The sequence below is a fragment of the Chaetodon trifascialis genome, chromosome 7, assembly GCF_039877785.1.
Source record: "Chaetodon trifascialis isolate fChaTrf1 chromosome 7, fChaTrf1.hap1, whole genome shotgun sequence".
Classification (NCBI taxonomy): domain Eukaryota; kingdom Metazoa; phylum Chordata; class Actinopteri; order Chaetodontiformes; family Chaetodontidae; genus Chaetodon; species Chaetodon trifascialis.
Window position 1 is genome coordinate 18,432,701 of NC_092062.1, and position 16,257 is coordinate 18,448,957.

The 16,257-nt window shown below is 43.2% G+C and overlaps 1 protein-coding gene across 1 annotated transcript in view; it reads right to left on the reverse strand.

Annotated features, from left to right (window-relative positions):
* The window catches only part of chn2 (chimerin 2), a 22,927-nt gene continuing 6,670 nt past the window's right edge, over positions 1–16,257 (reverse strand). The window contains exons 2-13 of the mRNA XM_070966031.1: positions 15,705–15,743; positions 13,906–13,961; positions 12,169–12,200; positions 11,814–11,927; positions 11,382–11,652; positions 6,356–6,439; positions 5,041–5,125; positions 3,614–3,787; positions 3,436–3,513; positions 3,074–3,211; positions 2,882–2,987; positions 1–2,276 (exon numbers count right to left, since the gene is read on the reverse strand). Of these exons, the coding sequence (XP_070822132.1) occupies positions 2,105–2,276; positions 2,882–2,987; positions 3,074–3,211; positions 3,436–3,513; positions 3,614–3,787; positions 5,041–5,125; positions 6,356–6,439; positions 11,382–11,652; positions 11,814–11,927; positions 12,169–12,200; positions 13,906–13,961; positions 15,705–15,743 (1,349 nt within the window). The 3' untranslated portion in view covers positions 1–2,104. The remainder of the gene's footprint in view (positions 2,277–2,881; positions 2,988–3,073; positions 3,212–3,435; positions 3,514–3,613; positions 3,788–5,040; positions 5,126–6,355; positions 6,440–11,381; positions 11,653–11,813; positions 11,928–12,168; positions 12,201–13,905; positions 13,962–15,704; positions 15,744–16,257) is intronic.

Below are 16,257 nucleotides of genomic sequence, written 5' to 3' on the forward strand. Positions count from 1 at the left end.
GTAAAGAATAAAACGTTTTATGATCGTAATGAAAAACAAACCCAAAACAACACAATGAAAAGTATCTATACTGTAGGCAATCACAGGTTATATACGTCACATACTCTATGCCATGGAGAGGCGTGATAGCTGTCAACGCTCTCAGTCTATTCTTTCAACCATACGAGTGAAAGCTCTGAGATTTTGGTTGAGTGAATCTTGACAGCCTCCCCCCGCTTGATGATGCAGTTGAGATAGAAGAAGATGCAATCTCTTTCCCCCTGAACAGAAACAGCTACAAACAAGAATATGTCAGCACCACATGACTAAAGTGTTAAAGAATTGTGTGTTAAAGCTGCTGTAAGAGACATAATATCACACTTGTTCCATTACACAGAGGTGCAGGAAAATCGCCCCGATAAGTGAGTGGTATTCTAACGTTAAGTCATACTGCAGACGTACATTCTTATTACTATCTTAAATTGTTACTCTCAGTATTGCACCAGTGAAACTCTCAGGAAACACAAGCAGATTTCAGAGTCGCAGGCCGGAGCGTAAACACTGTGGTGCAACTATGCCTTTTCTCACAAAGAGCACCGCTGTTTGTCTCACCACGGAAATGGTATCGGGCAAAATTCCACCCTGACCACACCTACAGGTAAGACTGGACAAGTGGGAAGGCTGTGCAGCAACACAGAGATTTAATATTAGTTAAGGGCTTCTAGGTAAAACACCCAGGATATGGCTGTAGTTGTCACAATAAACAAAAGGCTGTTAACCACATACCTGTGATTCACTGTGCTCCAAGCTAGAAGCAGTCAACACAAGCGAGGGCTGGGCCTTTCTTCTGACTCACCCTCTTCACACTGTGGTAACATTATGTTAAATAGAGACCAACATTGTGAGAAACAGGTCACATTGTTTTGAAACTGAAGTTTTCTATCCTTTAATAAATCATCATTTGATAAATTACACTTTTAATTGCAACCGTCACAAAAATACATTTTGATAAAATGGATTTGTAGAAAGGATTTACTTAATCACATCAAACCAACTGTGAAGGCAACATGCTGGGCACAGCTATAGTACAATGATTGAACTTCTGTGGCATTGAGAAGTGAATGGCAACTACTGCTGCACCGAGCATACAAAAAAACAAAAGAAAAAAAAAAGCCCAGATCACATTTTTCCTGTGAAAATATTCCAACGGATATATGACAAAACTGGCAACCAAGATGTGTGCACTGTTGCTCACACGGTGCACAGTCTGCAATATGACATGTGAATTGAGATGACCAATATTTAATCCACCATAATACTGAGTTCACTGAAAATGAATGCATGAATGAATGAAAATGGTACCATGAATCCACAAACTGTTACTGTTCTGATTTTTCTTTTCTCTTGTGAACAGTTTTGTATTTAGACATCAATTCAACAAACATCATTCTCAACACTATATATTATTGTGACAAAAGGACATGATGCAGAGTAAAAGACAAAAATAAACATCTTTACAAAATAAATCTTTACACTTGTTGCAAAAAAGTGCTTCATGAGCGCCCAATTGTCTCATCTCTCATATTTTAATACACAGTTAAAATATTGATCATTGCATGATCTGATTTTTTTTTTATCTACAATGAAATTTTAACCAGTGTTCCCACTAAAATCACAATATGCACACGTCATGTGGGAGAGGGAGCTCGGCTGCTGCCGTGAGGCTCGGTTTACACAGCACCAGGCCTTCACTGATTGACGACCTGCCTGAGGCAGATTTCACACAGTGCTGTCATCCTGACTGAGTCTACACCAGGTAGTGACAGTCTTTAAATTAAAGAGAAGAGGGAACAGCACTGTAGGTAGCTAAAAATACTGGATCATTTCCAAGTATAAAAACGATAGTCTTGGCTGACTCTGAAAACCCAAAACTTACAGTAACAAGACAATGTCAACACTAAACCAACTTCAACTAAAACAGTCATGCGAGAAAGAAGCGTTTCAAGTTCAATTTGATTACAAACTATTCTCAAACTTCATTAGAATAAAGGTGGCTTGATTTTCCTCTTTGACAGAATAAATAAGTGTCCTTCGTTTCTGTTATAAGGCCTGCATGCCTCAGTCCTTAGAATAAGACATCTTCATGCTCTATCATCAGCTGCACCACCAGTTTCTGCTGCCTCATGTCATTCAGGGTTGTCAAGGCATTCATCTCCGGTGGCTGCATAAGCGTTGGACCAAAGACAATCCCCAGGTTCTCAGCATTCATTAAATTGTCCTTTTCGAACAGCGTCACCCTGTCAAGCACAAGAAAATAACTAATCTGGAAAGAGAGTTGAATCCGGCAAAATACAAAAACAGTTTAATATTTGAATGTGGTTTTCTTTTGGGGTCATGAGCGGATTCACCTCAGAAATATTAAACTCAAGGATAAGGATGGCTTTATTCTAGAATTCTGCTTTCAACAAATCCCATGAAAAGATCAAAACCAATAATATAAGGTCCATCTCTGGGTACTTTCGTAGCTCTGAACTCTCTTCTGTGGGTATCAGCCTGTACAACACATCTTCATCGTCTTTTTCAAAAGGATCAATAATTTCATAAAACAGCTCAGCTCTGTAGCTTTTTAGCAAATGTTACTCAAACGGGAGTGAATTGTGAATTTTCTGGGCAATTTCAGCTGTGGATTAATACACAGGTCGTAGTATTTATGGCATTTGCGTGGTGTATGTGGGGTCAGCTCACAGTAAGTGCCCATGTTCACTGTAGATATAACAGGCTTTGGCCATACAGGCAAGACTTGTTAGTAGGAACAATTGATTGTTGTTTTGCACTTTATCCTTTTAATAAAACAACTAAAAGCACTGCATGTCCTTGTATGATGACTTGTGCATGAACCAACCTCTTGAGATGAGCCATTAGGTAACGTAGGGTCTCGTAGTGGGCTGGGGGCAGCTGCAGCAAACTCTCATGGATGGCCTCCAGTCTGCTTTCAGCATTTGGAATTTCTACATTACATTAGTAATATGATTAGCACCAGAGCACCACAGGATACCAGCAACACAGTTTTGGTGTGGAGTGGAGGAGCTCTTACTTGCAGCTTGAATAAATTTGGAGTACAAGTCAAACGTAATGACTGGAATGGGAAGGTCTCTCAAATAAAGCTTCAAAGCACCAGCGATGATGTTGATGTCTGCATAGGCACTGGCGCTGATGTCAGCCTTCTCACCATCTGATTGAAAAAAATCCAAAAAACAGAAAATGTAAATGCAATTTTAGATTTGGATTCAATTATGGATAAAAGCTGAATGTTCTCGTGCATATCACAAAATAATTGGCAGGACTGTTACGCGGTGCAGTGCAGCTGAAACAAGGCCCTTATTTAAAATGATGAACCCGTGAACTAAGACCTCAGAGAGCTAGATCCTGGAGCACAGAAATCTGATGTCAACAAACCTCGGTCGAAGGAGAGCCGCACGTCCTCTATGTGCTCTGAGAAGCCAGACACTCGGTAGAGACCTTCAGATTTCATACCTGCGACACAAAATTGGGAAGCTTGTCTCAGTTTTCTGGGGGCTTTTTTCCCTCCCGGCATCCCACCTCTATTCTGCAGAGTGTTTGTTTGAGATCCTACCTCTCAGCTCTATCTCTTGAATGCACATGTCCACCACCATAGGTCGTGTCGTGTTATGCGCTTTGACAAGCGTGGTGAGGTCACAGCTGAACACTTTCTTTATCCTGCGCAGGTCCGGCTGGCAGTCGCTGGGAACCAGTTTGGAGCACTGTTTGTGTACATTCAGCCCACAGTCTAGAAGAACAAGAGGGACATAAACAGAGAGACAGAGATTAGTTTCAGACTGATGATAACACAACCATCACAGCAGGCTTAAGACTGCAGTTTGAAAAGGTTTCCCAGAGTCAGTGATAAACTGCACTGTCAGACAGCACAGCCGCTGCTAAGCTGTCTCAGTGCACTGCGCCAAAGGTAGATAACAGTGAACATGGCAGCGTGGGCGGGGGTTCTTGTAGTTTTAGTCACATGGAGCGTGCTGGACAGCTGGCAAGAGCAGTGTGTGTGTGTGTGTGTGTGTGTGTGTGTGTGTGTGTGTGTGTGTGTGTGTGCGCGTGAGAGAGAGAAGTGCGCCTGCTTGTGTGCACAACTTGGAATGAGTGTTTTTGAAGGAGCCGTACTTGTAGGGGGGGCTGAAATCGTTCATCACAACGACGTTTTTACTGCTCGAGCAACACTGGGCTGCTGATTGGGGTCCTCGCTCGCAGTCAGTGCTCGCAGAGAGAGAATAGCAGGAGATAAGAAAAAAAAAAAAAAGCTAGAAAGGCAGTGAGAGGGGACAAAGAAGTCTCTCCTGTTCCCCACAGCACATGAGGTGTCTGATGATACCAGTGTTTGCCTCTGGCTTATCAGCATGGCAAATGTCTCAACAACAAACACTCTGTTTGGGGAGACTGCAACTGCGTCCACTGATGTACACATCAGTTCCAGGACTGCCTGTGCACTGAACGGATCTTGTGACCATGAGGCCGTGAAAATTGCACTGAACTCTTAATATGTAATCATTCAGTTCTGATGGTATATTTAATGAACAATTATGGTACATTCGACTGTTTGACTGTGTTTCACCTGCATTTTAACATTATCTACATATTTTCCTTGCAGTAATTCTTGTTGACAACATAACTTACATTCGGATGGAAATGCTGTGACATTTCCTTGCACAGTAACTGGTTATAAGGGAATTAGAGAACAGCGTGCAAAAATATCCAGTTGCCTTTCAGTTTGGTATGACTGTGAAATCTCACTGGGCTCAATGGGTTTTTCTGAAGAAAGTGCTTTGATGAATCACTGACAGGAGGACCTGTTTGTCGCAGATATAACAGGAAAAGGGAAAATAGCCAGAAATGGTGACATAATCCAACCAACAATTAAAAGGGGAGATTCAGGGTGATTATGCAACTGAAACATCCATGACAGGACAGTTATCCACAGATAATACACTGCTTGTGTAATCCATGATGTGCAGTGTTGTTGGAGTGTGTAGTTACCTGAGCAGCGGACACCCTGGGCGATGAGGCCCCACATGAAGTTGGCACAATACTCGCACCAGTGTGGCCCTCGAAAGGTGTGTACCTGTGGTTAGAGACAACATGGTTATACACATGAACACACACCATACACTGCAGTTCATTGCTGTGTCCAGTCCGAACTAGAAACCCTCCCCTTTGATGTACTGGATAGAGATTACTTTGTGATCCCAAGCTACAGTGGATGGGACCCCTCGCCAAATGAGAGCATTTGTATATACAAGGCAGATTAAAGGCTTTACTATAATGTGTCTGGCATCTGCTCCTGGGCAATCGGATACATGCAGGCAAGCCTGCAAGCCAAAATAACAGATGTACACCCACTGTGCTCCCGAAAAACACAGATAAGATGGCCAATGGAGCCACACCTGCATGCACACACACACACACACACACACACACACACACACACACACACACCTTCACTCGCATTTGAATAGCGAGGAGTAGGCTGATGAGTGAAGAGGCCATACGGCAGGTGGTGAGTGGACGTTTTTGTTTTTTTCAAAGGGGAGTGTACAAAAAGCTGGGGGTCATTCTAACCTGCCTGTTAACCGAAACCCAAGATACAATTGCAAAGAATACTGAGGAGCCCAGAGGCAAAGTATCCCGAAATTCCTGTGTTCACAGCAAGTCCGAGGAACTTTAATTTTGAGTTGATCTGGCTCGCAAGTGAAAGAAAGACACAACTCATTTTCAGTATTTTTTAAACACAGCTGTAGGCAGTATGCATGGTGATGAGGTAATGCATCAATTTATAGCTATGCAAGATTAATAACTGTAATATGACGATGGTGAAACAAAATAAACTTTTGAGACTGTTTCACCGTCAGTTAAAAGCTCTTTGTAGTATGCGTAATGACCCAGCACTATATCCGACTTTCTACAGTGTGCTATGCACTTACACCCTCTGACTGAGAGCGGAGGACTCTACAGTACTTTTCAGCTCTATAACTGCTTTTACAAAATCAGCAGTCTAAAACAAAATGGATTGGAGAGCTTTAAAATCAATGCTAATCAATGTGCTCTGCTGTTAATGGCTTGTGGTGTAGTGTATCCATTAGTCCCCCTCAGTGCATATGGGTGTCAGCTGCATGCGTTCTCATCAAAACTGCACACACACACACACACACACACACACACACACACACACACACACACACACACACACACACACACACACACACACACACACAATAGTCTATAGTGGGACAAGCAAGCATCTGAGGCAGGCAAAAGTAATAGAAATTGAAATAGTATTTATCTTATTGCTCACCTTGAAGTTGTGTATCTTCTCATAGGAACACTGCTTCTCCGGTGTGTCTTTCAAGGCACTCCGTCGCACCAGAGGTGAGGAGATCTGTGGACAGGAGGCCAACAGTTTAATGGGCTTCCACAGAAGAGTTCCCTTGCTCCCCAGTTTGACTCCCAGAGCCAAAGCCAGCAGCTCCTGACGCTTCCTCTCTTGTCTTTTAGCCTTGTGGGTGATCAACTCCCCTCCCAAACCTCCTCTGTTGTCTTCAGACTCCATGTTCGCCTGGTCGGGCTCCCACAGACTCTCCATCTCCTCTGAGGAGAGATGCAGAGGGGAGACGTGGGTGCTGTGCAGCAGACGCTGCCGGCAACAGCCCAGCGCAGAGGCAGCAGCTAAACTCCACTCCCCTCTGACCCAGGAGGGCGACTGATGACAGCCAGCACCGGGTTGATTCTGCATCTGGTCTGAATCCGGTGGCGGCAGCGAGCAAGAGGAGCAGGGGGAGCAGGATTGGTAGTGGGCGGCCTGAGGGCAGGAGTGTGCCTCACACAATGGCCCTCTTTCATACGCCCAGAAAGGAAAGAGAGAGAGAGTACAGGGTCCCTGATAGGGAGGGGCCAGGAGGGCGGTCGGCTGCTGTCAGGACCGCTTCACACAGCTCAACAGCTCTGTAAAGGAGGATCAATAGTGCAGACGCCCTCTTTATAGCAAAGAGTGCACTCCCATTAGCACGCTGCCTTCCGGACACACTCCACTTCACTTCACTGGAGATAAAACCACAGCTCTCAGCCAGCACTGGGTCTCCTAAACGGGCCACTCAACTCCTCAAAGACTGACCCAATATTCTCCAGCCTGACAGAGCCGAGGCCGCATCCTCGTAATTCAAACAGATCTTGACCTCCAGCTATGTCAGTCCGCTGGTGGAATTCCCCACACAGCCATCCAGACTGCATCTTCCAGACACTCTGACTGCAGACTACTCCTGCCAATCACAATCATTTGTCTTAGAGGACCAGCAGAGCCAGACCATCATCTGGGATTGGGAGGGATTACTGCCATAATCCTTACGCAGAGAATAATCCCACAGTGCCCAAATCCAAGTAAAATCCCACAGGAGGCTCATTTGCAGGTCCGCAGCCATACAGCGTGTTACCAGTGGGGGGCTGTTGCTACGTTCATGCTGAATTTGTCCCTATTAGCTCTGCTTGTAAACAACAACTAAACAGCACCACAAGGCTGCCTGCTTTTCTAATTAACCAAGAAGCTCTGAACCAAGGTACACAACACTGACAGCAGTGCAGAGCACATGCCAAATGACAAATATCTGCAAGACTCTATGCCAAGCAGCTCGTCTACACGACAGCTGAGCCTGAACATCATGGAAAAATAACGCTGAAGTGATTTATTAAACAGGGAGGAAAGGTCAGAAAGGCAGTAAGCATTGGATTTGTGATGATAAAGAGCTGGAGCAAAAGCAGGGTGGTGAAGCTGAGAGCAAAAAAAGGGCCACTACAAAGCTGAGATAAAATGACAGGATTGCAGCTCACAGACTGAAGCAAAATAAAAAAAACGCCTGTGGTCCTTTTGTGTACAAGCTTTTTCTTTGTTTCTGATGTCTGGGGGCAGCGGTTAACTGGCCGATAGCTGCAAGAGTGACAGGACAGGTGAAGATATTTGTCACTGTGGTTGACATTCTTTCAAAAGACCTACACATACCATACCATACAATTCCGCTCTACAGCTAAGTCTGAGGGGACAGATGAGGAATAGACCACTTGGAGATATTTTAGCCTCGCAAAGTTGGGAGGGAGGACGAGGGCTGCGCTCCTTTGTCTGCAGGCAGATGGCTTCTTGTCTCTTAAAGAAGAGCTTTGGAAGAAAGGACACAAAAGGTGGTCATACAACAAGCTCTGCTTTCTTTTCAGTGGCTTGGCTCTTTTATTCCCTCAAGGCTTTGTGAGAGCACAGCTGAGCGGACTCATGGGCAAGCAGCACAGTGGACACTGACACAGCAGGACAGCAGGATACATATACCCACATCCTAAACAAAACAGCCCTAACAACATCTCAAAGGAAAAGAAAAATAGATATATTGTGAAGGGGACTGCAGCCAACCTATTTGTCTGTGAGGCTGAAAGTGAATCACTTCTACACTTCTTAAAATGCCGTGTCTTTTACAACTAAAAGACATGAAGGCTGTTTTTGCATATTTATAGCATGAAACTCTTGGGAAAGAACAGGTAATTATTCTAACAAACAACATGACAAATTCTGTGGAAATCTTTCCAGGGCATGCGAGCAGACCAGTCCGTCAAGAGCCCCGCTGAGACTAAACCATGTGTGGTGAATATCAGGAGGAATGTGGTGGAGGCTCCGGCCACTGTGCAAATTCCTGCACATGCAAAGAGAAGGAAACTCAGGGAGGTTGATCTACAGGTCGAGTCAAGTACCCCCCCCTCATCTTCCAGGAGCATTTTAATTACACAAGAATTTGCAGTCACTGCAATATGGCGGTATCAACCTGACACCGAGTAAATACGTGTGAATCTTGGCTGTACAGTGAGGCTACTGTAGCTGCAATGCCTCAGGGCGTGGGTGCGTGATTGGTCAACACAAAGTTCAAAAAGCAAGCACAGAGTTGAAGCCATCAGGTCTCTGCTTCTTGGATGCGTAACATTAAAGCAGACAGAAAACATTTTTCTCCCTTCTCACCCTCTTGGGACTGGTTTTCAAACGCTGTCTGACAAAGCCTGCCATCATCACAGCTGTCACTGACTCAGATCCTCGTGTATGAAACTTGGCAGGAGCAATATAAAATCCATTTTACAAAAGCTGTGAGATAACTGACAATGTGACATTTGGAGCTCAAGGCGTGCTGCAGATTTGCTCACCAAAATGGAGGTTAATTGGAGCCTGCAGCCCACAAAAATTCAAACATCAAGGATGCAGATCAAACAGAGTGCAACAGCGCTTGACACTGTTCAATAAAGCACTGTGTGCTGAGCAAACAGAGGTTAGTCTGCATGTCTTAGAGCACTTGTGAGGGCAGTTCTCTGCCCCAAGGCCTTCCCAGAGGTTGGTAGTGGCATGCCTATGAAACTTTATACTGTATGAAACAACTACAACTCAATGGACTCCTGCAAGTCAAAAACGCTGCATTATGTCTTAAGTCACCAAGACCAAACTGAAGACTCATGATATTAATCCTGCAGATGATGCTCTGGTTGGCAGGGTCATGTGTCTGTTAATGACTGACTGTCAAACTGACAAACTGTAGGCTGACATTCTGAAGACAAACTACCCCTAAAGCAATAAATCTGCTCTTTAAACTGTGAGTGAAACAAACAAATGTAGCTTAGTAAATACGTTTCTGAAGAAGAAAAGGCCAAGAAATCAAAAGCAACTGTTAGTAAAAAAGAGCATGGTGTGAGCGAGTGCTGCCACCCAGCCCAAAAAAGGCAGGATCAGGATAAGATCGCCACCTAGTGGAAAGATAGTTGGGATTCTTCTCCAGTAAGGAAACAGACATTCCTCATTGATACAGTAAATCATTCACAGACTTTAATCCGACAACAGGCCACAAGTGCCAATGATAACAATGAGCAATTTGTCTCACCCAAGATCAGTGTGTCTGATATGCATGGCAGGCCGAGCAAAGTCCCAGTCCCCTCAGTCATCATTACCTTTCAGAGGACGCAACAAAGCATGGCAGCAGTGAACACACCCAGGGGCTGCAGGCATTATGCATTTCTCACACACAGGACAAAGCGTCCTCTCTGTAGCACTCTCATCCTACTGGAAATGTTCAGCAGCGTGGAAGTAGATCAAAATCATGGTACTATACAGTGTCTGTCACAGGGCCCAGGGAAATGTGCCAGATAATTTACATGCACTGAGACGATGAAACAACTGAAAGGTTTGTTTCTAAATGAGATGGATTGCTTTAGAAGCATCTTATCATGAAATAAGTCTGGCTTATTGTGACTATTAGGACTGTAGAATAGAGGAGTCTTCGGATAATAAGAATAAAAGAGTTTAATAACGAATTGAAAAGGCAGGTTCTCTCATGTTCTAGAAAATTTCAAGTTTCGTTTTAATTGAGTATTTCTTTTAAGTATATATGGAAAACTTTGGAATAACTATCCTCATTACTAGAGTGTAATACTAAATAAGGTCTTTTAACAGGGTTTCCCTTCCAAAGATGATAGAAATAGGACTGCAAATAATTTATTTTTATGATCAATTAATCTACCAATTCTATATTTATTTCATTCACTGATTCATTAGTTAGTGTCTAAAATGTCAAATAATAGTATAAAAGATTCAGAGACCAAGGTTAAATCCTGAATTTTTGGTTGCTGTGTCCAAACCAAACATATTAAACTTAAAGTAATATATTGACACATTGGAAAAAAGCTTATTCACGGTCTTGAGAAGATTTAGACGAGAGAATTGATGACACTGTCACAGCAAAACTCAACAAAAGTTACAGGTCCAAGCCAAGAAACAGTCCAGCATGTAACACGTCGTAACACCCCAACACGACATTTTCACACTTTGGTTTTTGTGGATATTAAACAGACGAGATATAACCCGTTAATGAGAGATCCTTCCAGATGCTGGTCGATTTGTTTTGTCGCCTGTGGACAGAGACAGGCCAGCTGTTCCCCCCCTGTTTCCAGGCTAAGTTATGCTAACCAGCTGCTGGCAGTAGCTTCATATTTACCCCTGCAAATGTGAGAGCATTGTATACTCATCCAACTCCAACAAGACAATGAATGAGCCTCTTTCCCCAGACTCACTAATCCTTTAAAATGAAGAGCAAATCTGACACTGCCTCAGCCTGATAAACTATTACACAATCATTTGATCATCAAAATTGTTGACAACTGTGTGCCAACCTGTTTATGTACTCACTGGCTTACTGTTTCAGCTCTCAATAGGGACTGATGAACTTTCTACCTTTCCATCATCCTCCCTTAAAACACATGAACGTACACACTGTGTACTCCTCTGCTCTGGTGACTTGAACAGTCATAAAACTCACCCTTTCATCCCTCTGGAAGGTGACCCTGCGTGGCTCCCTGCGTCCACGGCTCAGCCTGTGCACCATCTTGTCCTTGAGCAGCGAGGTGTAACCAAGGTGCTCGTAGATGGGGTTAGTGGTCATTTTGGCGATGTACTCCGCCGCCTTGGTCTCGATGTAGAGGGTGATGAGGGCGTCTGTCACGAGGTCATGGACCGACTCAAACCTCTTCTCCCCGACAAAGTGCTTCCCATCATAGAACAATCTGTAGTTGAGGGTCTGGTGGCCAAACCTGGGTTGAGATACATGGACGAGGATGTGGTGAAGACAGAGGGAGTAAAGATGAGCTTGAATCTGTCTAGTGGATGAATAAAAGTGAACAAGGTGGAGGCTGGGCGAGGACTGGGCTGCAGACTGGGGTCGACCTTTCAGGGATTCTGATGGCGCTGGTACCTTAAGGCCAAGGTGTGTGTCCCTGGCTGTCTTTGGCTCTCCCTGATGAGGTAAGCGCCCTCTGCTCCCGCCAGCAGCTCATCTGCATATTCTCGAGGGATCATGCCATGAAATCTGCAAAAAGAACAAAGCGTGCAGTAGTTATAACTCTTCCTCCACTGTCATTTCACTCTCAAGTACAAAGAGATTTTCATTTTGCATGTGAAGCAAAGCCAAGAGACACACATAGATGTAAGATTCTCATGCACCCATTTAAACCTTAACCACATCTGATGCACATGAATAGAAAACATGTACAGTAATATTTGAAAACAAAAGGGCATAAAAAGGATGAAAGTAATCAAGTCACACTCACTCTCTGCCGTAGTATTTGGGTCTGCTCTCCATCTGCAAAGCAGAACAGGACATATTGGCTGGAGCGCTATGATATGAAAGCTCAATTAAATGGATTTGCGAATTGTTCTTACAGCCTGTTTGAAAGATAAAGGACTCGAAACCACAGGACAGATTATCTCCATCTGTGCCGCCACGTCTATTCGCAGCTACCAAACCATAAAGCCAAATCACAGAGTGTGGAGATGAATTAGAGGCAGTGCCAGAAAACAGCTGGTGATGGCCAGCTGCAAAGAATTAATATTTAGTGTGCTACTGCATCACGCCGGGGTGTGTAGAGTGTCTGCATTACAAATCTAGCAAAGGAAATGGATAAAATACTTTCTACCTTGTACGACATGAATGTGAAACATTAGTATGAAAATTCCATAACAAGATAAGGTGCTTTTCCTGATGATTTATGAAAATCTTTATATCCAGACCCCTTTTTCCTTTACAGACGATAGCGTAGACTCACTTGTAAAATTCACAGTTATGATCGTAATGGATTTGGTAATGTGTCAAACATCATTCTGTGCTTTGAATTAATGGGTAGCCACTAATCTCACACAGCCAGCCCACAACTCTCACAGCGCTCATCAGAGCGTGGCAAGACTCAAAATAGGATGAGGCATGCATCGTTCCTGGTAGGCTGTACAATAGAAGATTGGCAGTTTTCTAAATGAGGGCAGTAGCAGGAAGAGTAACTTATATCGTTAGCTCTTTTCATGTAGCTGAGACTGTAAAGTCTCTGCTGCAACAGTCAGGTGAATATGAGCATGCTTTTGGCTTGCTGTAATTACAACACAGACCCTCCACAAAGCTGCCTGAATGAACAAACAAACAACGTGCAATGCCAGTCAGTAGTGTTTGCTTAAAAAAAGACAGGGAAAACAGTGTAGATGTCAAATTTCTCCCAAACTATTCACCAAAATACATTCCTAAACAAATCTAAGTCAAAGAATTAACCATGCAGTTGGTGGATCATGCTTAATTTTCTAACTCCAGCATACCGCTGAGTGTAAACAGCTCTGAACTTATGAGGTGTGGGAGTTTCAGGAAGCAGCCAGTCACTCTCCATAGGTTACTGATTGGTCTGGCTTCCAGCTGCCACGCTCAATCATTTCTCAATGAATGTTTTCCAGAGGGAACACTTAGCTAGCAAGTGAGGCTGCAGGCTGGTAGACTGGCTTTTGAAGCAAGGAAAACAAACTTGTGCCTTTAAAAAGAAATATCTGGGGCCAACAGGTGGTTCAGTTTGCCAAGTTGGCAAACCGCAAGTGATAAGAAAGAAAGAAAGAAAGAAAGAAAGAAAGAAAGAAAGAAAGAAAGAAAGAAAGAAAGAAAGAAAGAAAGAACGAACGAACGAACGAACGAACGAACGAAAGAAAGAAAGAAAGAAAGAAAGAAAGAAAGAAAGAAAGGGACGTTGGGATGAAATGCTATCACAGCTTGTGCCTGTGGTTTGTGTATTTGATTTCAACCACAAACAGTTGTAATGGTGAAAGAATTAGTCAATTAATCAATGAGTAAATTGACAAAAGTGAGAAGAATTACAGGTTATACTGGTATTACAGGTTTTCTCTGTTGACTTGACCATTTGTTTTTAGTCACAGCCATATTTTACACGTATTTAACGAAACGGTTAATAAAAATATAAAACTAATCATTTCAGCCCTATACAGTAGCCCATTGTGTTGAGATTTGCAGATGTACTGACCTCCTGAGGACATGTGATCCTCTTTGGTCTCGGGGCTTCCTGCTGCAGCTGGTACACTGTAAGGGAAATGCATGGATGTAAATTAAGGCCCTCTGCCCCTCTGAATTATGTGCACAGCTCAGTACAAGTTGTAATTACATACAGTGCATATTGTAGATTTGTTACCAAAATAACAGCCTCAATACAAGCTTAAGATGAAGGAAACTGTAGGATACAGTGCAGCTTGCATAAACAGGACTCTACTGGACATAAAACAATGTCTCCACTAACAGCCTTTAGTCAATCATCTGACCACAACTCTGACTGAGTGCAAAGGTAAAAATTACAAAGGAGCCATTAGCTTACATATGCAAGGCAAAGCAGTTAGTGGTTTACATGACAGGAGTCATATATCTGCATCTGTGAATTAAGACCTGTTGTGCACTTACATAATGTGCACTTATGTGTGCACAGTATTCCTTTTGACTGCATAACCCACATACCTACACTTATAAATACACGCATGCTGCAAAGCTTCTCTGTGTTGGCGTATTTAAAGTACTGGGAGAACTCGAAGTAAATCAGTGAAGCAAAGTGAAAATGGAATTGAAGGATTTGCAGCAGGCGGAGTAATCACCACAAACACCTCAGCAGCCTCACAGAATCAGTACATTACAATTAGTGATTAAAAAGTGAGGGAAGCCAAAACGTTACTGCCGATTCTGCTGCTTCCCAGAACAGGATGTCTGTCAGGATAGATACTGTATATCACCACAAGAGAAGAATCAGTAGCTGAGTGCGGTTCATTTCTTTACATCTAATTTCTAATCCATTATATGTCTGGAGATTCTCTTCTGTTTAACAAACTGCCACATTTCACTAACCAGACTCTATATAAAAATCCTGCAGTAATAACAGAACAACAGTCTTTACTTGCACTTGCTCCTAGATGCATGTTTCTAACCGAGTGAGATGTGGACGAGGACTGAAGACTGCAACGGTGTCCTCATTTCAAACAACCTATGGCAAAGAAATTGCTGTGTGAGGTTGAGCTAAGTCTTCTCCGCAGCAGATTCTCCAGGCAGGGGAAGGAAGACTCCTGACTGTGAATTTTCATGTTTTGTCAGGCTGACTTATGCCAACCAGCAAGATCTGGACATCATCCATTCCTGTGACACAGTAATCTCTAAAAATACCTCAGCAGAGAACCAGTGGAGTCAGGAGAAGATGGGAAAAACAGCATTATTGGAAAATTATACAGAAGAGACATTTAATTACAGGAAGAAAATGTATATAAAAACTATAAATTGTAATCGGTTAAACTGTAATCACTCTAAGGAGTGTGAGTTTTCCAGCTGAAAGAATTCGTGCTCTGCTTTAACAAATGCATCACACACATTCTGAGGACTCTACCCATTTCCTCCCACATGGCAAAAGCATTGTATAATGAGGTGGGTGTTCTGAGGACCCCATTTCAGCTGAGCCTCTTTGCAGGTAGAAAATCTTATTTTCCCCGGTGATGGTAACCTATTTTACTCAGAGATCAGGAATCCGCTGCTTTGCATTTGTGCATGCATGAATGTGTTGTGTGGGCGAGTGCGTTTGAGCGTGTGCCGTTATGTGCATGTGCACGTAGTCTTTTAGGACCTGCAGTGCATCTAATTGTACAACCAAAACCTATTCTTCATCCAAGTATAGAAAACGTCTCTTTGTTATTTATACATCACAAATAAATGTGCTGTTATTTAAAGCCGCACACTAAAGGGCAAAGTCGGGTTAAAACATTGCTAATCAGCATATAACATGAATTAATTACTCACAGTAGGACTTCCATATGGGTGGTTGATAATCCTCAGGGTCTGTCAAAGACAAAAACAAAGCAGGTTTCTGTTAGGAACTCACAGTGGTCTTAGCAGACTGTACCCTGTTTTCTCTCATTAAAAGCTCAATTTCTATCCCCTTCCCAATGGACAGACTGTGACTCCTCCACCATGGTTATGTCACTGTTGTTTATCTCTCTGTAATAATTATGCATATGGCTTCACACTGTGCAGCTGCCTCTTGAGCTGCACCACTGAATACACTTCTAATCAGTGTCTCTGCTGCAAGGACAGTTGATACAGATGTTGGCTAAACATCATGACACACCTGATCTATATTACCCACCGGCAGGGTCCTGAAAACACAACACGTCTACTCTGAGGTAAGAGCACAACACACCAATCGAAACGAATGTGAGTAAATACAATTTAGGCCTCGCCACCCACAGCACGGCTCCCCTCTGGGAATCGTGGTGACTGATTTATGATTATGTGACCACATGTACAGAATATATGATGGAATATGCCGCTGTATTAGCTTGAAAAGAGTTAA